General features: G+C 39.5%; 2 protein-coding genes across 2 annotated transcripts in view; one reads left to right on the forward strand and one right to left on the reverse strand.

Annotated features, from left to right (window-relative positions):
* Window positions 1-315: 315 nt before the first annotated feature.
* On the reverse strand, window positions 316-10,018 carry ccdc80l2 (coiled-coil domain containing 80 like 2). Its single transcript, XM_039614437.1, has 12 exons — window positions 9,347-10,018; window positions 9,187-9,275; window positions 8,875-9,048; window positions 8,567-8,718; window positions 6,457-6,756; window positions 6,031-6,271; window positions 5,752-5,908; window positions 3,517-3,653; window positions 2,908-3,059; window positions 2,355-2,458; window positions 1,899-1,979; window positions 316-868 (listed from the first exon to the last, which is right to left on the reverse strand). Exons 1-12 carry the CDS (start codon window positions 9,624-9,626, stop codon window positions 534-536), a joined length of 2,202 nt encoding a protein of 733 aa, XP_039470371.1. The 5' UTR covers window positions 9,627-10,018; the 3' UTR covers window positions 316-533.
* A 3,513-nt stretch (window positions 10,019-13,531) lies between these two features.
* Window positions 13,532-24,151, forward strand: part of nnt (nicotinamide nucleotide transhydrogenase) — a 38,308-nt gene continuing 27,688 nt past the window's right edge. The window contains exons 1-9 of the mRNA XM_039615092.1: window positions 13,532-13,632; window positions 15,589-15,808; window positions 18,546-18,775; window positions 19,659-19,876; window positions 20,120-20,207; window positions 20,359-20,485; window positions 22,439-22,624; window positions 22,993-23,126; window positions 23,244-23,435. Coding sequence (XP_039471026.1) covers window positions 15,655-15,808; window positions 18,546-18,775; window positions 19,659-19,876; window positions 20,120-20,207; window positions 20,359-20,485; window positions 22,439-22,624; window positions 22,993-23,126; window positions 23,244-23,435 — 1,329 coding nt within the window. The 5' untranslated portion in view covers window positions 13,532-13,632; window positions 15,589-15,654. The remainder of the gene's footprint in view (window positions 13,633-15,588; window positions 15,809-18,545; window positions 18,776-19,658; window positions 19,877-20,119; window positions 20,208-20,358; window positions 20,486-22,438; window positions 22,625-22,992; window positions 23,127-23,243; window positions 23,436-24,151) is intronic.

The following is a 24,151-nucleotide window of genomic DNA, read 5'->3' on the forward strand; positions in this document are numbered from 1 at the left end:
TTATATTATGTGTTACTACCTTTAGCATCAACTGATTATCAGGATTCCTCATTTTTAAAGCTTTTACTTTCTTTTCTGTTTTCTTTTGTGATGTATAAACCTCTATGTTATGCATATTTCAGTAGGGAACCTTTCCTTTTTTGTACTTGCACAGTGGATGTGTTTGAAAGGTCTAGACAGACATGTTAGTAAAAAGCACAGTCTGCTCTGTCTTGAAATTACTTTCTTCCCTTTTTACATATGAAGTCAGAGAAAACAGCTCTTTTAAAGGGCAGTTGAAATGCTTGAACGAGACCACGCCATTGTTGTCTGCTTATCTTTTCAAATGTATTTTATTTCTTGTAAAATATCCACCTTATTATTGTAAGATCCAGCAGATCATCATCTATACATTGACTTTATTGATTCTTATGAGTCCAGTTTTGAGGTCTTTGTTTAATCATTGGCTCAAGTCAAATCCACGTGTTGATACTCTTTCTGTTTCATATTAAAAATTTTAGGTAGGTAATCGCTTCTTCCTCCCTTTTTCGTCATTATTCCTCCAATTGGCTGTAGGAGTGCATCTTCTCTGCCCTCTCTTCATTGTATCCGTGGGAGTGTTCCCGCTCGTTGCCTCCTCTTCCTCTGTCCTCCTGGCAGTGAATCCCCAGCCTCTTCTGCAGCTTCTCCTCCTGGAGGCGGAGCTCCATAGAGTCCACCAGGTTGTAGATGTTATCCAGGGACCACGTAGGTGATGGAAACCATGTTTTGGTGTCACCATCCTTTCCCACAACCACCATGCTGAAATAGTCCTTATTGATCTTTAGCTGTTCTCTTATATTGTTGACCATGTCAGGCGTCAACGACTCAACCTCAGTCTGACTGCGACCTGGGGGAAGGATGACAGAATGGGAGTCATTTAAATTACACAAAACAGTGAAAAGCGAAAGAAACGAAAACTAGGATAACCCAGATTCGTTCAGATTAGATAAAATCTTATGACAGCTCAACCTTAAAACCACAGCCAAAACAAAACTTTCAAAAGCATTTCCTCTAGGCTCCAAAAGGGAGAGAGTCCCATATACTTCCATGTTAAAATGCTCGACTTTACAGCAAAAATAAACCTTTTACTACCTGGAACAGAAACTGTTTTGTGCTTTGCAGCTAAATTTCCCCTTTGTGTCATCTGTGCTGACATTGATTTTATTTTTGTATACAAAAATGAGTCAAAAAAATGGTCAAAATCGTTTTTTTGTTTTCGTGCAGCATGTATTGCTATTTATCCATTGGGATCATTTTTGGTGTAAGTTACCCCGTTTTGAAGATATCAGCTGTGTAGATCTCTTTGCTATAATGAAGATACCAGTCAGTAGAACAGGGGTGGGGAACGCCAGGCCTCAAGGGCCGGTGTCCTGCAGGTTTTAGATGTGTCCTTGATCCAACACAGCTGATTTAAATGGCTAAACTACCTCCTAAACATGTCTTGAAGTTCTCCAGAGGCTGGTAATGAACTAATCATTCGATTCAGGTGTGTTGACCCAGGGTGAGATCTAAAACCTGCAGGACACCAGCACTTGAGGCCTGGAGTTTCCCACCACTGATGTAGAAACAGTTTTCTCTCTGCCAAACTACACCTGCCAACTGCATCACTGTGCAGGCCGAACCACATATCTATATGTGGCAAAAGGTTAGCAGTAGTGACAGCATGACAGAATATAAATACTGAATGTGTCTTCCTCAGCCACACGCTTCCTTTGGTTGACAGATGTAGCCTTTTGGAGTCCACAAAACAGGTGAGATCATGCAAACCACATCCATCTTTTTTTTTTTTTCTTACAAAGAATCTGCTCTTAAACCAAAATGTTTATGCTCCATTAGCGTCCCATACACCTGGAATGCCCCACATTGCCATGACGTACCATTTAAGGGAAATAACTCAACAGTTCCTGATGCTTTTCCTTCCGTTCCTATCAGCTTTAGTACGGCAAAGTGACGAATACCTGAGAAAAACACAACAGAAGGTACATTTAGACTCATTAAAAGGGACTCATTCAGCACAGATAATCAAAACGATCCTTTTTTATAAAGACAAAGAAATGCGTTTGTGTCGATGAACCTGTTCAGCTAAGTGTCTGTCTAGCTATGGTTATATATTTCAAATAATATGGCTCTCTTACCGCACAATTTTATAAATGCATAACATTTTTAATACACTAATTTCATATTATAATATTCATTGTTTGATTCTGTCATGATCCGTACAGTTTTGTTTAATGGTATGCTTTTTCAGGTCCAAATTTCACAACCATGACAGATGTACACATGTCTGACTTGGTAACACTTCCTTGTTACCACAGGTCTTTTAAAAAACGTACCCAGGGGACATTCCTGTCCTCTGACAGCAGAGAGCTGCTGCTGAAACAAATAGTCATCCTCAGAGGGAGCAGAGATGAGCAGCAGTCTCCTTTTAGACATGAACCTAGAAATGAAAAATATAGATTTAAACTTGGATGCCTGTCAGTTTCATTCAGTCATTAGACCACCTTCTATAAAATGGAAGACCATAGATTCAATCATACTTTTACTCAGTTTCTAAATTTGAATTATGCTACACTTTATATCATGATTTGTGTTGATCAAATAGAAACAAAAATAAACTTACACAGGAAGCAATAAAGACGAATATGAAGAATAATTACATGATTTAAGAGAAAGATAGGAGACTGGACTGTGAAAGCTTCAGAGATCCATGCTCCACTAAAAAATGGTCGCTGTCACCACGTGTTTTTTTTCACTGTTGATCATTTAAGGTGATGGAGGGATTAAAATATGCTGACGCTGTTAACCGCAATCTTCAAATTTATTTTGAGCTTGTTTTGTTCTTACTGGATGGTGGTCACTGCAATAAAAACAGATTAATTATATTACCTGAGCAGTGAGTTTTCTACTACAGGCTGTCCCATGTCTTTAGAGCAGGCTGGTGGATTCTTTCTTTCCTTCTCTTTTTCTCGGTGCCTCGAGGGAAAGTTGTCAATGTAGTCAAACAAAGCCTGGCTTGATGGCGGAGCCTCAAAGACTCTCTGGGGGGAAGGATCAGAGCAGGTTAGGGATTACATCTGAAGTCTTTATGGGCATACATAAGCAACTAAACAACAAGGAAAGTGTATTGTGATATAACTGGATTATTTAAAATTGTTTTCTTATTTGGTGAACGTCAAAGTTATTACACTTGGTCACTTAATAAAGTTGTTCCAGATTACTTTAAGTGTTGCTGGAGTCTTCATGTCAGAACTTTGTCTTCTCCATACACCCTGGAAGTAGGTGAAGTAGCGCCAGAAATATTTGTTGCTATGAACATCAAAGTCCCATCTTTGCCTGGTTAAATAATGGGTTCCTCGATGGGTTACTTGAAGTTCAAATATTGCAAATTTGAAATATGAGTGTGTTGTCCTTTTAATCTCTAAACTTATCTGCTATCAGAAAGCCAAATAAGCAGGAAAAGACCAAACTTGGAAAGCTCAGGTGAGATTTTCTTACACTGGCCTTGATGTCATAATCAGTGACAGTCATTGAAAAGAGGTCGGGCGATGACAGGCCGAGTTCTGTTCTCAGCAGAGAGATGGCCCCTAAATCCAAGAAATGCTCTGCTTGGCCACTGAGTGGAGGCTCTGAATCTGAAGCACACACATATAAAGCATATAAATCAATGTGTGCACACACAGATGTTAGAGAAAATACCATGTACACGTTACAATGCATGCAACAAAAACAGTAATTATAACCACTATATCCCACAGTGTTAAATCAGTGTCTCTGAACGATTTGTGAAGACAGTAAGTACACAGGGCTTTTGTTTGGCTGTGTATTTTCACCAAGTCCTCTTGTGGAAAGGGTGTGTTAACTGTTAAAATGTAACTACTGCAGTATCACAGTGTAGCATGTGAGAGAATTAAACTAAACATTTACTACATACCGCAGTGCAAAATTAAACTGTTACTTCCCGGTTCAGAGAACTACTACCTACTACTCTGGACGTTTTGCTTAGCAGTACACCTGAGCTGTTTATGTTATTCTGACTAAACCACTTCACTTTATTATTGTGTATTGTTATATACTTTATTAGATACTATCTGCTTTTTTTATGGCTGATGGGAACTGTGTTGTATGGGTTAGTTCCCTGATGATGAATTCCACTGACTTTGTTGTGCTCTTGATGTTGTATTCAGCGTCATACTGAGGCTGAACTTTGTAGTTTTGAGTTAAATGTCTCAACGCACATTGACTGGATTAGGCTAGCATTAAATTTGGTTCAGTAAGGCCCCCCGCTCACACAGGTCTACAGACCAGTCTCCAGATAAAAATGTGCATTCTCTAAACAATTAATGCATGTTTATATATTCAGTCCTGCAGGTCTAGAGATTGACGGTGACCCTCTGGCACATATATTTTTCCTGGGGAAACATATATATTCCCTGACTGGTTGGCAAGTGGTTGCAATCGCTTGGTGACGTTGGTGGCAAAGAGGAATATGGTCCTGCACCAAAACTCTCCTTATGATTCCTTTGGTTGATAACAGTTTGCATTGAAGATGTTGTCACTGCAGCAACTCTACTAGCAATCACAGTGATCACAAGGAGGTTTTAGTTTTAGCCCCCTCTGTACAACTTCTAGCAACCACTCTCGACCCATTCATGGAATACACATTTTTTCCCAGAGGACGGGAGGTTGCTATGGCACATCTCTAGGCCTATGTGACTGAGGGATAATTTATGTCCCTCTGAAGTTCAATAAATGATGTACCAATATGGTGACATATGGGAGTTAGGCTAAAATATAAATCCAAGGCTCGAAACAACAGTTCTTCAAAAGCAAGTCCACAAACAATTGTGGTCAAAAGTTTACATACATTCATCATGGCCATGAATGTCATGGCAGCTGAGGGCTTTTCAGCGAAACTGGTGCTGAAGGTTCCAGACAATATTAGCCTTATCTGGATTAGGCTAATATATTAGGTTCTTGGTTGACTACAACTAGTAGTTTTTCTTTTTTCAGAATAAAAAGGATTTGTTTGATGCCACTAATTGGATTGACCAATATTCAGAACGAACTCAGTCAAGATCAAAGAAAGACAATTGAAGACTTAAATTGGGAAGAATTCTTGGAGCCATTTCCAAACAACTGCAGATTCCAAGATAATTAACTTAAATGACTTTAAGTAAGTGTCATTCAGATGTGTTATCACTTTGCCAAGATGTGGAAGAAGACCCCAACTGTCACCCTCAATAATTGAAAACAAAAAAACAAAAAACTGAAATATCAGAATGACTATGACATTCATGCGCAGTGCGAGTGTGTGTAAAAATAGACTTCAGACCAAAGGTTAAATTTAATTAATTGATAATCTATGTCTGTACACACATAAGGCGTATACCAAGATGGCTATCTCTTTACTAACAACCTTAAGGCTTATAAACAGTCTGTGTATTTTACCGTTAGCTATCTTTAGCACGCTAAAATAGCTGGCAATAGGTCAACACTTTACGCATGCACTATTTTGTTACTGTTCAGTTTCTAGGAAGCACCATATTTGCCTTTAGTTGCATGTTAGCAAAAGACAAAACAAAACCAAATGTGTGTTGGTTCAGTGAACCCTGAGAGGATTTGTAGTTTTAAAAGCATTCATGAAGAGAACCTAAACAAATGTTGAAATGCAAATATATAACTGGCAACGTCACACGGACGTCAAAAAAAAAAGGTAAAAACCCTTCCTACCTAGGTGGTAGTGCTGAAGTATAAGTGTGCCATCACTTCCCTGTCCAATAATGGTCGCCACTGTGATCTTCCTCATAGCGAGTTCACAGCGATATTTCTCATTCTCCTCAGTCTGCTGGATGTACAGTGTTGCCTCTCTTTTGGGTGTTGAGATCACCTTGTATGAGGCAACACAAAAACATGAATATTGGTTCAGGTACAGCTGTGAAAATGCATGATTTAAATTCATTGACAATCTGGAGGCAAAGAGAAGTGCAACGATTAGACAAAAGGTCTTACCATCAACCGTCTTGTCCCCTTTAAACTGTCCAAAAACTCCTTCAGCGCTGTTTTATCCTTCTCACTTGCCTCTCTGTTGGACTTTTTCCCCCTTCCTTTTCTTTTCTTTCCTTTTTTCCCTCTGCCTTTTTTCTTAGACCTCTCTTTTTCCTTTTTGTTCTCCTTTCCACTCTGCTCAGTTTTATCTCCATTATTTTTCTCTACATTTCTCTTCTTTCCTTCTTCCACAGATGCATGAGTGCTGCAATACAATATATGAAAAAAGTCACTTTGATGTCCATCCAGCACTAAAAACAGTATTTATGTGCTGTAAGCAGAAGAGGAGGCAAGAAATACCAGATGTGAACACAAATCAAAACATTCGATGGCGTACTCTTCACTCTGTTTCAAAGTCTCACAAGACATACAAGCTTAAAAAGACATCACCTGTTTTTCTTTACTTCCTCATTGCTCCTTGAAACAGATGGAGGACTGGTCACCCTTGTTTTCTCCTGTACTTTGATGGGATCATTGTTGCTCGAAGGCTTTCTCATTGTAGACGGCTTACGAATTACAAACCTCGACCGGCCACTCAGTATATCCTGGATCTTACTCCTTAGAGCAGCTTTTTTGTCCAAAGCTTGTCTTCTTTGTAATGCCACCACAGAAGTCACATTTCCTCTCCTCTGAGGACTAAGTGTCATCTTTTTTCTTTTTTTCACAATCTTCTTTTTGGTGGTTTTACATCTAAAACATGGCATAGAAAACAAAAAAAATTCACATGTGTGTTCACTTGGAAAACTATGAAATCTTTATCTGTTTTTAATCATCTTTTTTTTTAAACTCATGAACATAACTGTCAGCCATTGTAAGAAAAAAAAATGAGGGGGAGTTTTTTAGCAGGAAGTCTGGTGAGCAGATACTGCCCATGGAATAACGTCCTGTTCACCAATGAATCGCGTCACTTGTTCCCCATCGCTTTGTCAGTCGCTGCATTTGACATTCTATATTCTGGTTGTGTAGATTAGTCTTGCATATTTTCCAACCTTATCAGTCCGTAGTATCCTTCATTCCCATTGGTAGTTACTTCAGTCTCTCAGACGTGAGTTTGACTTAAGCTAGTGCCCAACTGCTTATAGGTGAGTTATAGTTTCTGTGTTCTTGAGTCTGCTAGAGACTGAATGCAAGGCTCTCTGATCTGAGTGCAGCCTCCAGGTAGAAGGAGGACAATTTCATCATCAGTCACTATTTGTGTGCGTGCAAGGCTCTGGCTCAAGAGTTGGGAGTCATACACTTAAGTGACTGCATCAACTACTCAGCAGCCTCCAGGTAGAAGGAGGACAACTGTTACTCAGTCTCTGTCACTGCTAGTCTTATTTGTGTGCGTACGCCACATAATGGTCTAAAGATCTCTGAAACTCTTGTATATAATTGGTGTTTTGCACTGGGTACAAATATCCTTGCACATTTTGTGACTCTTCTGTACTTATTGTTTCTGAATTCACTGCAGGAGCCTCTGTAGGAGCCTCTGTAGGAGAAGCTGAATGTTTTATTCTCTCATTAATGAAACTTTCTGACACTTTATTAAAGACAAAAATGATGTTAGGGTAGCACAGTGATCCCAGCCAGCTGGCTGTCCTGCACTTCCTCCTCAGAATTATTACATTAATTTAATTTATGACAGCTGGGATCACAGCTTCAGACCTCTATGACCCTGAACTGGGTAAGTGGAAAAAAACGAATTATTGATGCTAAGCAGGATACACATTTCACGGTGTACAGCTGAAAAGGAAGCAGACTGTCTGAAGTTGGTAGCTTAACTCACTGGTTTCTCAGCAAGGAAACTGCACCATGTTTCCCATCTGGGAGCTTTGCTTGCACTTTCTTTTGCCTCCTTTGCACGTGACGACTTTTTTTTGTTATCATTTGCGTTTTACTTCCACTTTTACACTTCTTGGTTAGATTTGGGCACCATAAACTACTTGTTAAGTTTAGAACTGAGGTTGCTCTTAAACAAGTTGTCAATCTCATCTTGAATCTCACCTTGGATGGTAAAAAAAAAGCCCAATGTGAGGTGGAAGTGAGACCCTTCTCACCATTGATAGGTGCGTCACAGAACTGATGCAAGTGGCCCTGGCAAAACAGCATTTGGCACCCCAGGGATGAGAGCTGTTTCTTCAGATCAGAAATTAAAACCAAACCTGGTAGTGGTATCAAATCAAGAGAACCCGAAAATCATCATAGCCGATCATGAGTTGATAATGAATGATTGCACCAAACTGCTGCGACAATTTTCTTTATAAATTGCTGACAAAATTCAACAGCCAACGATCCGGTGGTTGTTAATTTTAGTATTTCTAAATGTATATCAAGATAAACCATCAAGTTTACCATTACTAACATAGCAACAGCTAAAAAGTTAATTAGGCAGGTCATTTGCAGTTTTCTAATTTATTTTAAATTAAGGTTGCCCTTCCTATAAAAAGCAACCTGTTTAATTTTATGTAGGACTTTTAAAATTACTCATCACATAAAAGTAAAAGTAAGGTAGTGAAACCTGAGGTGAGATCCTTTTCTGGTCATCTTCTCCAGCTTCCTCATGGGGAACTGATCGATGACCTCCAAAACGGCCTCGACACGGACCGGATAAGGGAAGCGCTCGCTGACCTGTAGGTTCTTCTTTATAACCAGCATGCTGAACTTTTGCTCCTGACATGATTGGTGTTCAACACAAATCAGAAGCACATCAACTACTAAACCACCAAGAAGCATTTCAGTTTAAAAAAGAATTAAAAAGGCAATAACTTTTTTTATATGTTGCCAAGAGTTTGAAATGAATCACACAGTTTATGGCACACTGGTTACTTGGCTGGTAAGCTCCAGGTAGTGCAGCAGTTTGGTAACCGTGTCGGGGTCCAGGTTCTCGACTGTGGCATCTCCTTGAAACGTTGTTTTCTGGATCCGTCCCTCCATCATAGCATTCTGAATGATAGTAACAATGTACGTGTCTCTTTCTGCTAAATGGCAGTTCAGGCCTTTCTGAGTAAGGCAGAGAAAGAAACAAAAAAATAAAACAAGTAAAAATTGATGGTTAAGCAGCTAGTTTTAATTTTTAAAAATCTGAAAAAAAAAAGAGTAAATAATGTGTATATATCAGAATAAATTGCAGGGAAGTACCTGCTCCATTTCTTCTAGCTGTTTCTCCATCATACGAAGATATTGGTCACTGTGGGATGGAGCTGTTATCACCCACAGACGCTTTTTACCTGCAGGGGAAAATGAGTGGCTGTAGGGACATAAGAACAGGAACATCTGCTGGCCAATTAATTCCTCTTACCTGCAAAGTCAGCCAGGAAATCCATCTCTGGAGCCAAGCTTGATGATGACTCGCCAACTTTTCTGTTATATCCATCTTCTCTGCTTTCCTCCAGCCCTAATCCATGTTCAATTCCTGGAGGAAGGTCTGAGTAGTCTCCCCAGTCTCGTACATTTGGGTCCAACAGCTCCTTTGGCTTACCGTCACCGAAGCCCTGCCATGCAGCCAGCAAACCCAGGCTGTTGAGGCTCCACAAAGCGGCAATCAGCAACAGATAGCGTGAGGTAAAAAACTGAGACATCCTCACTGATGTTGCAAATAAATTGGTCTGGCGATCAGCTGGAACTGCTTAGCAGCTCATAAATCCTCATCTGAAGTAAAAATACATATGTGCAGTGTTGCTTTCACCACCGCTAGGTCTTAGTCAGCAGTGTTGCGTCTGAAACAGACTAGAAGGATTTGCCACTTGTTTAGAAGTGATGTGCAGTTATTTTTTAAAAAAGGGGGAAAAAAAGTATCCAGTTAATAAAACAATAGCTCGAATCCCAGTTCAACACCCCACTGAAGGCTTTATGGTGAAAAACAGGTGGATCCAACCTGGAATCTGTAAAGGAAAGGGAAAAGCAAAGACTATCGTGGTGTTAACGCCTCTCAGCAGCAGAGAAACTAACTCAAGAGACACTCCTCTCCTTACACACAGACACACACTCCTGGATCGAATTAAACCCCAGACCCTTTAACAGGAAACTCCTGGAATTTTCTGCAACTTCAAAGCATTTTCTCCCAGAAAACTCTCTCCCCCTCTCTGTCCCACACACTACCGTACTATTACACACACACACTCCTCAAAAAATAGTCATTGTTGCATAATTGGTGCCACACATTGTCTTTGGTTTAAATCTCTTCACCAGATGAAATTTCATTGTATTCAGCATGTTTGATTTACACATATGTCACTATCTGTCAGACGAAAGGATGAATTTTTAATCACAAACTTTGTCACTGCACACATGATTTATGAGAGATGGGGTTTTCCCAGGAAAAGGGCAAGGACAGTGAAGGTCATGAACTTTGGGAAGTTCAGGCAGTTCAGACCAAAGCCATTTGTTCAGGAGAGTCAAAGCTTTTAAGTGATGGGAAATGGCAATTACCATAAATAACTGAGACCACACTGCAGATGCCGATGTCTAGAAAAGGTCACACCAGTTCAAAATTGTCAATCTGAGACAAATGTCCTCACGGGGCGATAGCCTTCTGTCAGGTAAAAGCACTCATCTTTCTCCAACTTCACAAAGCTTAAAAACGACAAAGCTAGATAGCTTACAACCTCCACACTCTCATTAAAACCTACAAATCTGACTTGAAATATCTGCAATTTGAACCTATAAACCCCCAGATCTCTTCAAATGCAAACATAATCACCGAAATGGTGACAGAAATCCTGTTTTGCAGAATATTTAGAACATTCTTGGTAGTAATCTTAGTAATTATTGTTATGTTCACTTACTGGACACTGTTTATTAGGTCAACATTGCTACTACTGGGTTAAACACCTTTTAATTTTTTTGTGGTGTAGATTCAACAAGGTGTTGGAGTTTTTTGGTCCATATTGACATGACTGGCATGCCATTACATGACCAACAGGCTAAAATGACAGGGTGGAGCCATGATTTTCATGCTGTTTATGGCAGATTCAGATCCTACCATATGAATGTTCCAGTAGAAATGGAGCCTCATCAGAACAGGTAGTCTTTCCAGTCTTCTGTTGCCTAAATACAGTGATAACCATGTGATGTGATTGGCTGATTAGATATTTGCATTAAAAGAGGTCGAACAGGTTTCCCTAATAAAATGGCTAATGACTATAAATGGTTTACTCTAGAATTATTGCCCTTATTCTATAAAACAAGCAAATATTTCATGTTTTGTACATCCTTATAATATGAAACTAAGATAAATCAAATGCATTTTTTTGTATTATATAAATAAAGTATCCACATAACTATGAAAACTGCACATTGTTAGTATTTTATATGTAATTTCATTTATAACTAATTATTAGTGAATCTACTGCACATAGCGAGGAAGTGCAACAGGTAGAATTTTTGTCCGATGGACATGACTGAAAAACACATGCTTTGAAGAGTTATGACATTCCTAAATATTCTTGCACATGTTTCTTGACCTCAAAAATTAAATTTAGTGAGAATAGAGACAAAATAAAGACAATGGAAGAATGCAGGCTGTCAGTGCAATTAGAAGAGCTGTCTGGAGGGTGAGATGAAATACAATGAGGACCAGGTGCAGCCACAATGCATCCCGCTCTGTGGTCTTGATAAAGAGAACCAGATGATCACTCTGTGTGAGAAATAGAAGATTTGTTCTCTTTACATGTGCTGTGCTTTAAGTGAATGAATGTGAAAGAAAAGAAGCTCAGAATAGCATAAACAAAGACACATAAAGAAGCTGCTATCTTGTTGTTTGAGTGTCAATACAGGTTGTGTGTCAGCTTTTGTAAACCTTTGTTTTTCCACTAATAAAGATACACAGTTAAAAGGTAAAAACAGTAAGAATTTACCTTTCCGTCAGCACAAAAATGTGTTTTTTTCCAAAGAAATACATCATTTAAGAGACAATGATGATGTCAGGTTTCATTTCAGACCACGTACCAGCTTACATTTACCATGATAAGATATCTTTGGGTTAAGACCAAGATTAACAGAGTGAAAGCCTCCTTCCGCTGACTTCACAGCACTATTCATATTACACTTTACATGAGAACGCTGAATTTCATACAGCTGTGCAGTCTCCATCATACCAAATGAAGCCCAGGTGTTGAGTTTAGAATTTTATATGTAAGCTTACAATGGCATGCTAACACAATCAAATGCACCACAGCCTCAGGTCAGTATGAGGTCAAACATGATGACATCACAAGGCGGAGGACACCTGTAACATCAGTGTCCAAATCATAATCATGCAGAAAAGATGTAAGATGTAAATTTGTACAAATATATTTGTATGCATAGTAAAATGAGATAACTGACCTGCCACAAAAAACTTGTTCTAATCTGAATAGAATAGTATTTTCGAGTCTGAAAAACATTGTCAGCTAAGGTTACTGAAAAGATAAACAACTCAACGTAAACACCTTTAAAAAAAACCCTCACTAATATTGACCAAATCCTATAAATTGGACCTCTGTGTCAAATTTCTACCTTTGTGACATCCGTGACGTCTTTGTTTTGCTTATATGATGCCTAATAGGGCCACAGGGAGGGTCACCTCAAAGCAAGAACATCCTAGTTATTAACAGTGGACATGCCAAGTATGCAAAGTGCATAGCTGGCTTTCTGACTATGTGAGACTCTTATATGTGCACATATTAATATGCACATGATTTGTACACAATTAAATTAACCTCAGTGCAAGTCTCAGCCCTGAAAGTTGGCCCAAAGTATTTTTTTTAAAATCCAGGTCCCCAAGTAAGCATCTGTAGACCCATGCAAAAGCGAATTTTGTAATGTTTACTCCAAATGTAGTTGGGGCTTCTCCTGATACATTGCATTTTTCAGTGCTTTGAAAAAATATCCGCTCTCTTCGAGCTGTTCTTTTGCAGAAAGGAAGGGGTATATACTTTTGCACAGCACTGAGTATGCATTAATGTAACACAGCTGGCAATAGCCTATTTCTTTGGCTCAGTGCTACTTTGGGGAGACCAACAACTCCTCTGTGCAGGAAAAAAAAAAAAAAAAAAAAAAAACGAGAGTATTGGGCTGAGGGCTGCTTTATCCATGAAGTGAAAGCAAATGCGGATAGCAACACATGAACAGTACAGTACACTCTATGACCCAAGCGGAGCCTCAGATTTAGTAAACTGTAATAGAGCGCGCCTCAGTGGGGCCATGCAGAGTTGCACCTTCAACGGTTTTTTTTATCCATTTTTCAGGTACATGAGAAATGCGCTCATTAGTCTTTTATATACTTGTGCATTTGCATTTTTTCTATATGATCTTTTTTGTCTTCAGACTTCAAAATATCTTTGGTGTGAATTAAGGCTGTTTTCGGTAAATCTGATGACATTTAATATGTGGAAATGTTATCAGAAAGTATAAAAGGAAACGTTGACAAGACAAAGACAATTGAGAAACGGCACTGACAGTGACAGCGCATCATGCGCCGTCTGATATCCTCTGACGCATCTCCCGCGGTCCAATCACGTCTCTGTGCCGGCCGCTTCTCCTCACTCCTTCCGGGTCGTCGCAAAGTTCGCCTGTGCTGCACAGAGCCGGGGACTGTCTTCAAAGGTCAGTCGAGTTATCAATCGTTAACCTCTCCGCTCTCGATTTCCACCATGCATTTGTTTCGGTTTGCATTTCTGCGAGTGTGCAGGGTGCCTTTTTGACTCACACGTCGCCTACATGTATGAATCAGAACCATCTGACTTTGTATGCAAGCTAGCGCGCTTTATGTTAGCTCAGGTTAGCTTCCTTACCCCCGCCATCCCCCCCTTCCCGTTATATATTTTGTCACGGATATAGACAAAAAGAGAAGCGAGCTGCCCGCCTGGATTGTGACCGTGTTGTCTTTTGATTCGTAGGGGAAGCTGTGTGAGAGCTGGCCCGCCTGAAATGTGTTTAATGCACCAGCTTTTATGCTCCAGATTCTTTGAATGACACCGCTGTGTTGTTGTTATTGTAAGGAAGCCATTGATATGTGGGTTTGTTTTACTGGTGACTCACGAGGTGGTGGAAAGGTTAACGGTGCTCTCAGACAGCGCGGGTTAAGCTAGGACATTGAACACAAAGCAGCAAACCCAAGCAGCTTGATGATGATGATGTTGTTGTTGGTTATCCTTATGTATCTTTAGCTAACTGTTAGCTGCATGTTAGCTGAAACTCAATGACGTGGTAGTTACAGATTTTTTTTTTTTTTTTAAAACAAAACCTCAACTACTGCCTTTAAATTATTGATAATTAACTTTTATCGACCTTTATTTGTGTTGTTGTTTATTTATTAAAGCAGCTATTTTTGCGTTTATGTTGCCACTTTTCATTCAGGCCTGTTTAACTTCGGTTTAATGAGGATTGCTCAACTTTTGTGCTTCAGCTGAATGCCTGCAAACATTCATAATAATAATGATAACAATATTACTTAAAAAGTAACACGAAATATCCAAACAGTGTATGCACATCCAAGCCTGTAAACTGAGAGATCCCATTGTTAATGAGCTTCTTAATTATCAGTAAACATCAAATGACTGCTTTTTGTTTATGAAGTTGTAAAGTTTTGTTTTCTTGGGTAGTTTTTGAATGTTGTTGTACATAGGGGCCTGTTACATTTTGACTGCTGTTTAACTCTAGATTGAGAGCTTAATTCACTAATAAAATAACAATAAGTAACTTAATTTAAAATGTTTACAAGCATATTCATTACTGTGCCTACACCATGATTGTATGACTCTGTTTAGATTTAATGATGTATCGATTGCTGTTTTTTTTTAATTTATCACTTGTGTTTTTTGTGTACTAAGACATTAATTATTATTAACTCTTTAGACTGTTTACAAAGAAATTACAGACAGCTTAATTAATAGTATTAAATGCAGTTTACAGAGTAACTCTATTTTCCACTACAAAAAGCTGATTATTTTTTTTGCTTGACAAATTAATTGAAATAAACAGGATTATTTTTTTTTCTCTAGTCACTAATCGGTTAATTGAGTCCTTTGATCTCCACTCTCTGCACTAATGATTGATGCATGTTTTTAACCTTTACTCAAGGCATAAAAAGTGGCAGAGTAGAACTTGTAGCCAGTCCAGTCTAGTTGAATCCTTCTGCACCAGCCTCCTCTCCTAGTTTATCCCAGTCACATTATCTTCTTTTAAAGCAAACACACTTCGCCACACATGCTGTTTACTGCCTTTGAATCATTTGGTGTGCTGCAATTAAAATAAGTGATTGTAGTGCTCCGTGGCTTAGGTTGATATGCGATCAAATGACGCACTCATAATAAGGTATTGAATTTTAGCGCAGCTATGTGACCTGTTGCATAAACAAAGGTCACTTGCATGTCCTTGATGTGCAAGGGAACAGGGAAGGACAGTTTTCTGTGAAAGGATTTGATGTGTGTGTAGTTAGATTCTAATTCTGGGATCGGGAAAAATATCCAACATGCTTATTTTTTCTTCTCACTTCATCCTGCAGCTCTTCTTAACCTCTAACCACCCTCCCCTCTCTGTCTTTTCACGTCTCCTCCCCAGGAGGGCTGTTGTGTGTCCTCTATAGCTCCTCCTGCAGTGTGAGTGTCAGGTGTGTGTGCGTGCACCATGGCGAGCCTCCTCCGAGTTGTGGCGGCCAGCTGCTCAGCGCCTGTGTTCAGCGGGGTTTCTGCTGTAAAGCTGCAGAGTGGCCGTACCATCAAGTCTACATGCCTGCGGTTTTTTAGGACCCATCAAGCTCTCGGGCGATGTGCTAGTCCAGGTAAGGCGCTGCACAGTGAGGAACATAAGTTAAAGAATCATTATTGCTACAATCAGTGAGGTTTGACTCTTTGTTTTAAGGGACGTAGAACTACTTAGAGCATTGCATTTAGAGGCTTGATTACTGCAAAGACAACAGGACTGTGTTTAAAGTAACTCAGAAAATATTTGTACTCTCACACGTGTTTATTGACTGTCTTCGTAATCCATAAAATGGGCAAGGTGACCCAGGCCTGGAACAGTGTTTTATTGCTAGCTGTAAGCTTTTGTGACCTAATGTTCCTATATAAGAATAATGCTATGAAATTCACAGTTATGCATGATTGGTCATTCTTGGATAGCAGGCTGGGTTTTTCTACTGTTTCATTGAGACATATCTTCATTGAGATATAGGTAGATATTTAACCGCTGATAGCCACAGAAGCAACACCACCTGTAGCGTCCATGTCTTTTCTCAAGTACTTGTGTGTCAGGTGTACAGCATGAGTGTTACAGGTGTCTGCTACTCATTATATAAAACAGATAGAGGGTTATTCAGTTCACTTTATTCACTGTTGTAGAATTCTATTCATTCATTCTTGCATGCTTGTTTTGAAGGTCAGTGTTATGAAATAGTTAATCCAGAGGACAAACTTCAGTCTCACACAGCAGTTTTTCAGTTTGGAGTCAGTTTTGTTTTGGAGTTTTGGTTTAGAGTCGGTGTTGCTTTCTGTTTAAATATCATATAGTGCATACCCCAGTTTCAGGGACATTCTCAGTTTGTGAGCTTGTGAGTAAGTTTCTGAGGCAGCAGGTGCGATCACTGTGAAGCCAGTACCAGCTGGTTAGAGGAGCTTTATGTCTGCGTGTGCCGGGTTCACGGCTATGCCAGTTGTTTCCTTTGCTTCATGGTGACATAGGTTGACATTCCTGCAGTTCAGCTCGCTCCAGTAACAGCTGGCAGCGTTTATTCTGGACACACAAGTGTAAGATTATGGTCTCATGTAGGAGGGGCACACATGCTTACGTGTGATTATGCTTTGACCTCCAGAGAACCTATAGACTCACAGCATAATCTGAAAGCATGTGTTTACGTGAGACGGGATTTGTTCTGTAAAGTGGACAAGATCAGACTTTGCTGCATGTTGTGTATGGTGTTGGCATAACTTGCAAGCAAGCTTACAGACATAAATGTCTGTGGGATTAGAGTTAGCAAATGAGCACAGCATGATGCTTCTGACTTCTTTTGTAAAATTGTCAGAGAGCTGCTTCAGCACTATTCTAAAAAAAAAAAAAAATCACTGATCTTATTTGTAAGTTTTTATCTCAGCCCAATCAATGATTGTTATATCCCTGTATAATAAAAGGCTGGTTTGCCATACCTCTAAGCATCCCCTCCTTTGAAACAACCCAGGCCTGTCAGCTTCTCAGCATTTCCTCTTGTTCTCATTTCCAAGAAAATCGGCACAGTATAAACATGTTTATTTAAAAACAACAATCACGTGCCGCTGAGGGTCTGCCCTTTTCAATGTTTCATTCATAGGGGAAGGTGTTGAGGCTGCAGGCTCAGGGTTTCAGTCGTGGAAGCTTTCATTGCACTGACAGTAACGTAATAAGTTATCTTCAACTCACAAGACTATTTTCACTTGTCTTGTCTCTTGTGTCTGCACCGGGTCTTCCGTGCACATGTCTGTGTTGCAAGTGTTGTTGATATGTGAGGGGATTAACACGGATCACTTTGATCATCATCGATCTATCCGTATGTTTGCAATCGGACTACGTTAGTTTGTTGGAAATATCACGTTACATATGCGGTAATTGATTAGGTCTTTAGCAAAAACAAGTAAACAAAAAAAAAAGGTACTGTGTCTACTCAGCGTGTTTATTCAGTAATCCTAATTTTTACCGGAAGGCTACCTGAGAGCATTTTTTTTGGTAGTTAGGGTTCTTATATCAGCAGTGACCTTTGATTTATAGACCATATTCACATGGTTGGCTCAGAAAATAAATTCTGGGCCGTCTTGTGCTGCGACGCTTCCTTTAAACCCATAGGATGGTTCACTGCAGCTGCAGGAGCAGAAAAGAGTAAAGGTTCATGTGCATGGGTTGAGGAGGAACCAGGAAGGAACTGCAGTGTAATTTCCCATAGGAGCCAATAAAGCATGTGCCTGCCTGTCACTTGAAAAAGAAGGTACTAAAAAAGACTCTTACATTTTCAGTTTGTTCTCTCTGTTGTTTTCTTTTCAGTTTCTCTTTTGCTACTAATTTATCCCTTGTTAGTCTCTCATATCATACTCCCCTTCTTATGTCACCATTTGAATCAGGTCAGCTTTGATTAGTAAATGAAAGACTCACAATACCTGGAAAACTCATGAATTTATCAGCAGTCCAAGCTGTAGTTTGTGTTTACTGCTAATTTGCAAATGTCACATGAAGAGAAAAATCTCATCAGGAATGCCAACAAAGGGCATTATTTATATGTTTATGGTAAACTCAGCTAAGTTGTCCTTTTATGTAGTAGTAGCAAAGATCCATAACATAAACAAAATGTTGTGGCTTGTTTATTGTCACTCTATCTTTCTGCTGTTTTGGAACATAACATCTTCAGTCGTTCAAACCCAGAAACACACTGCACATTTCTACCATCTTTCTTCGTTAAGGATTCAATAAAGCATTTATTTATTTCACCTTAGCTTTTGTAGTTCGTTAAAAATTTCCTTCAGTTTGTGAGTTTCACCAGATCCTTTTTCCCTTTATAGGTATTCCATACAAACAACTCACAGTCGGCGTTCCCAAAGAAATTTTCCAGAATGAACGCAGAGTGGCGCTATCGCCTGCTGGCGTCCAGGCACTCATCAAACAGGGTTTCAATGTTGTTGTGGAGTCCGGAGCTGGAGAGTCTTCCAAGTTCGGTGATGAACAGTACGCCCAGGCCGGAGCAACAATTAAAGACCTCAAAGATGTCTTAGCATCTGATGTGGTGGTTAAGGTAAGTCTTAAATAAAGAGAGGGTGTGTTGTAGAGAGGGAAGTGGAGGGCACAAAATGCGGTTGAATGAAACCTGTGCCAGAAATGTATCACTATCTAACTGACTGGTTAAGAAGAGGTGATGAGGGATAATAGAAGGAAGTGGGGGAAAGGAAGGAAGTCAGAGTTTTGATGATGACAGCAGCTTTTGGCGTGATGTGTGTCTTGTGGTGTAGGTGTAGGAGGATGTGGAGGAATGACAGAGTATGTGAATGCAGGGAAAAATCATGTTACTATCCCAAAACAATTTACTGTCTGTTTTCACGTTAGACATGGTGGTTGAGGATGAGAAAAAGGCAGCAATTCTAAGAAAATGAGAAGCAGCTTCATGCTTTTACAGGTTCTTATTTAATAATCATTTATAATTAAAGGTTTGTTATTTTATAATCTAAACTAATATGAAAGTGGAAAAATGTCAGAGAGAAGTGAAGGTTGCTGTGGATGACTTACTTTAAACACACATGGCTTTCGAAATTAACCCACTGGATCCTCACTTGCTCGGATACTGTACGTACCAGTATGGACCTGAGTTTCAGTGCATGGTCACTCATGAAAGAGCCTTGGTAACTGTAATATACTGCTGATAAAACCAGTAGGTGGGTCTGGACTGGAACTGATGGCGTTAACTTCATAGCATAAAAAAAGTCAGAACTAAAAAACACTAAAACCAAAACTGATGTAGAAGAAAAGGTAGAAATATACATATCTATAAAAATATAGGAAACACTCTATAGTAGCTTTGATATTTACTCTGGGATATACTGATCTCGATAAGATCTGATCAGTTCTTTCTGGTCACACTACATTCGTTTTGAATTATCTGAGCTAAATGTGTCTGCTTCCAGGTCCGTGCTCCTATTTTCAACCCTGCTCTGGGTGTGCATGAGGTGGATATGATGAAGGATGCATCTACTTTGATCAGCTTCATCTATCCAGCTCAGAACCCTGAGCTCATGGACATGCTGTCCAAGAAGAAAGCAACTGTCCTGGCTATGGACCAGGTGCCCAGAGTCACCATCGCCCAGGGTTACGATGCACTGAGCTCCATGGCAAACATCGCAGGGTATGTTCACGGTGCCGTCAAGGCACGTATTGTTTACTGGATTCGTCCAGTTGAATGATCTGCTCCTGTCTTCCTGTACTCTTGTCTTATAAACAAAATGTTGGATTACAGACCCAGACCAGAAAAAGGAAAATATTTCTTCAGATGTTTTAGCAACTGCTCAATTTTTTTTTTTTTTTCGTTTTTGCATGTAGCACATCTATATTCATTGTTTTCTTTGTTATGAATTCCCTTTCATTTCAGGTACAAGGCAGTCGTGTTGGCAGCTAACAGCTTTGGACGGTTTTTCACTGGACAAATTACAGCAGCCGGGAAAGTGCCTCCTGCAAAGGTGTGTAGTCTGAGTCCGTGTACTTTTGGAGGTAGCATTTCTTTTATTTAGAAGGTATGCGTCTGTGAATGTGACTCTGCCAGTTTTAGCTTTAAGCACAGGCCATAACTCCGGTCATCCTTAACTAGTTTTTGTACGCCTTCTTTAATAGGTGCTCATCATTGGAGGCGGCGTGGCTGGGTTGGCAGCAGCCGGTACCGCCAGAGCCATGGGAGCCATTGTCAGAGCCATTAGAAAAATTGGTAGCCATTGTCAGAACATAGGATTTGATGCACGAGGTTAGAAAATTTATTATTGACTGTAAAATATTAATTTGTTATTTGTTATTTTTAGTTTTTTTAGTTTTACAAGCTAATATAGTCAGTATTTATTATATTTTAGGCAACAACAGAACTATATACCGGCTTCACATTTATGGCAACATCTAATATCTCCACATTCACAAATATACATTTCTGACATTAATCACAAAAACGAGCAAAGGCACACTCAAAAGCCTGCCTCCATTTCTGGCTTTTTCAAAATAAAAGCCTCCCAGTCTTTGGCATTTTCCTTCCTTGTAAATCTCACATTTGATGAACACTTTGAAGCAGCAGCAGTAAAGCATTGTCCTGCATGAAAATCATGTTTTTCTTGAAGGATGCAGACTTCTTCCTGTACCACTGCTTGAAGAAGGTGTCTTCCAGAAACTGGCAGTAGGACTGGGAGCTTGACTCCACTCTTTAAGAGAAAAGTGAAGGAAATGTGCAGGAAATGGGATAAAAATATGATGCATGCCTTCTTTCTTTTGAGTTCCTTATACCTGCTGTACATGGAAAATTCAAAGGAAACAAGGGCTTTGTAAATGTAAGGGCCTTTATCCCTTCATATACTATACCTTTCAGTTTTATATAGTTAATTCTACAGTCATGCTAATTTTCTGTGTTCGATGATCAGTGAACTTTGCAATTTTAAGACTGTCCCCTATAAGATATCTTTTTTTGACTTTTCTGAGCAGTCCTTCTTTTGAGTTAACCACACCCCTTCTCATTACAGAGATGCACATCAGGAACAGCTTGGAGTAAGACAGATCTACTCATTTGCCTAATAATTCTGACTCCCTGTAGTGTAGAACTAATGGAGCTTGGAACACTTTGAAGAAAAGTAAAATTCCTCTGGACTTCTTTGAGTTGCTTGAAGACAAAGAAGTCAAAGACATCCAGTTTTATATAGTTAATTCGTCATTTTTTCATTCCCTAAGCTCCTTAGATCTCTGACTTGCCTAAGGAGCTTGGAAAGAAAAGCGTGACCTGGATGACTGAAAACCTTCACAGACAGATCTCTGACTGTTTTCAGACTTTGCAGACCTAACAGATAAAGTCAAAATTAAAGCCACTATTATGCCAGAGTGAGTCTGCAATCTGTCTGCGATTGATTGAAGTCCAGCTGGCACACTCTGTTTGTGATAATATAGTGATTAGCTGTGATAAATTCAGTCAGAACCTCATTGATAATGGGGACATAGTTGGTGCAGTTGGCAACCATCTGAGTCACATTCCCTACTGCAAAAACATGCCAACGATTGCATCTCAGCAGATGCTGAATGGCTAAGTTGTGCTCATTGAGGGTGTTGTATGCTTAATGTCTGATTGACCAGCTTGTTGCCACAGCTACTGCACAAAATTCAGTGCAATCACTTGGCAACCACCAATTTTTTTTTTTCCTAGTCACAAGGAGGTTGGCTTCCTATTTTTACTGTAGTGTGACTGAGGCATTAACACGTGTTATTGCTGTTACACAGTGTTCACAGTATGTTTCTCTTCATGTTTTATGGACATACTGTGTTTCTCATATTGTACCACATAATCATTTTTAGGAAGGATTATTCTTCTGATGTTTTCATGATTATTGTTTTTCTTTATTGAATGTAGGAAAATGAGTAGACGTGCTTGTTATCTCTCATATCCAAACTTGATATCTTGATTTGGGTGACAGTTACTTTATTTTCATGTACAAAGTAGAAAATAAAGTTCTCTGTTTCAGAAGGCAGAACTGCTAAATGTTTGGGACTTTTGCCTTTAACAGAGCACAGGAAGGATGGTATTTCCTTCAGTAAATGGTTACCAAATAGTTTTCCATTAAATAATATGTTAACTCGCTAATCTTTGCAGTTTTGATCACATGTGTAATGTGTATGTTCAGTCTGAGATTTTGAAATGACCAGTAACCTCTCATTTTCCTCTCTCCTAGAGCTGCAGCTTTGGAGCAGTTTAAATCTCTGGGTGCAGAACCACTGGAGGTGGACATTCAGGAGTCAGGAGAAGGCCAGGGAGGCTACGCCAAGGAAATGTCTAAGGAGTTTATAGAGGCAGAGATGAAGCTGTTTGCTAAGCAGTGTCAGGAGGTGGACATTGTCATCAGCACTGCTCTTATCCCTGGTATGCAGAGAAGCGCAGTGTCAGGCAGAATAAAAATGTTGGCTGTGGCCATGAGGCCTGTCCTCAACATCAAGGTTGCATAAAGAGATTTCTCTCCATTTGAAATAGGATTTGAGACGTGTATTCTGGTCTCAAGTCTTATAAAAGTGCCCATTAGTTCCAATAATCTTTTGGTTTTAACAATTTTTATATGTAGTGTGGGCACAGTAAGCTTAACTGCAGTGACTATGAGTTACTTGCTGGGTTATACTTTGAGATTGAGGTTCCATTGAGGCTGATGTGATATGATACTTAGTAAATGTGGGCAATTTTGAATCATCTTTCCAGTGATGCATTAATAGCCTAGTCTTTCTGTTTTAACAATGCAGGTAGGCGGGCACCCATCCTAATCACCAAGCCAATGGTAGAAAGTATGAAAGATGGCTCAGTGGTGGTGGACCTGGCTGCTGAGGCAGGTGGAAACATTGAAACCACAGTACCTGGAGAGCTCTCTGTATACAAGGTCAGTGCATACACTCTTCAGACGTTCTCACACTTAAACAAAAGGAAGTTTTTGTTTGGTTTTCTTTAATTGATTAGCTTAGTTTAATTTTTTTTAAATATTTATTTTTTGTTACAGGGCGTGACCCATATTGGCTACACAGACCTACCCAGCCGTTTACCTACTCAGTCCAGCACTTTGTATTCCAACAACATCACCAAGTTGATCCGGGCGATCAGCCCCGACAAGGAGAACTTTTACTTTGATGTCAAGGACAAGTTTGACTACGGGACCATGGATCACGTTGTCAGAGGATCTTTTGTCATGGAGGTATGTGGTCTCATGCAGCCCAAAGCCAAACGTGCTGGTATCGCCAATGCGATCTTTGGTTGGGTGGACATTTTCTGCCTTTTCTCCGGCTGTCCTTACCTAATATTTTCTGGCTGTCTATTACTGGTCCTTTCCGTCCATCCATCCATCAAGCCGCACATGTTGTAGGATCATGTCTCAGTCACTAGATGTCACTCTTAGCATGCATTCTTCATGCATCATAGTCTCTATAGAGCTGCAAATGAAGCAGTGTCCTCTCATTACACCAAACCCCAAGCCAAATTAAATCTCTATGCCATATGATATACTCTAATTTCTATGTTATTTAAATATTGCAGTCAGAGGTTCTCATTTTTGCTTTGTCTAATGGTTTATAAGCAACGCTACAAGTGAGTTTATTTTTCACCTCTGGAATACTGTTTATGGAATTCTTCTAAGAATTTTAGGTTAAGAAAAGTTAATGCAATAGTCAGCTGAAATATTGACTACAATATGGATATCCATGTGCAAACCACACTACAGCTGCTGCAGATTTCTTCAATCAATGTTTTTAGCACAGTCAAAGAGAGATAAGAGAGATTTTTTGCTTATATTAGTCTGTAATCTTATTCACTTCTTCAAAAGAGCAGATTTCAGAGATGAATTTAACTCAAATAGTAATGGTCTGACGAATGCTGCTGAAACACAGCAATTTTTATTGTACCTGTCCATTAGCT

Source organism: Oreochromis aureus, linkage group 7, assembly GCF_013358895.1.
Source record: "Oreochromis aureus strain Israel breed Guangdong linkage group 7, ZZ_aureus, whole genome shotgun sequence".
NCBI classification, from domain to species: Eukaryota; Metazoa; Chordata; class Actinopteri; order Cichliformes; family Cichlidae; genus Oreochromis; species Oreochromis aureus.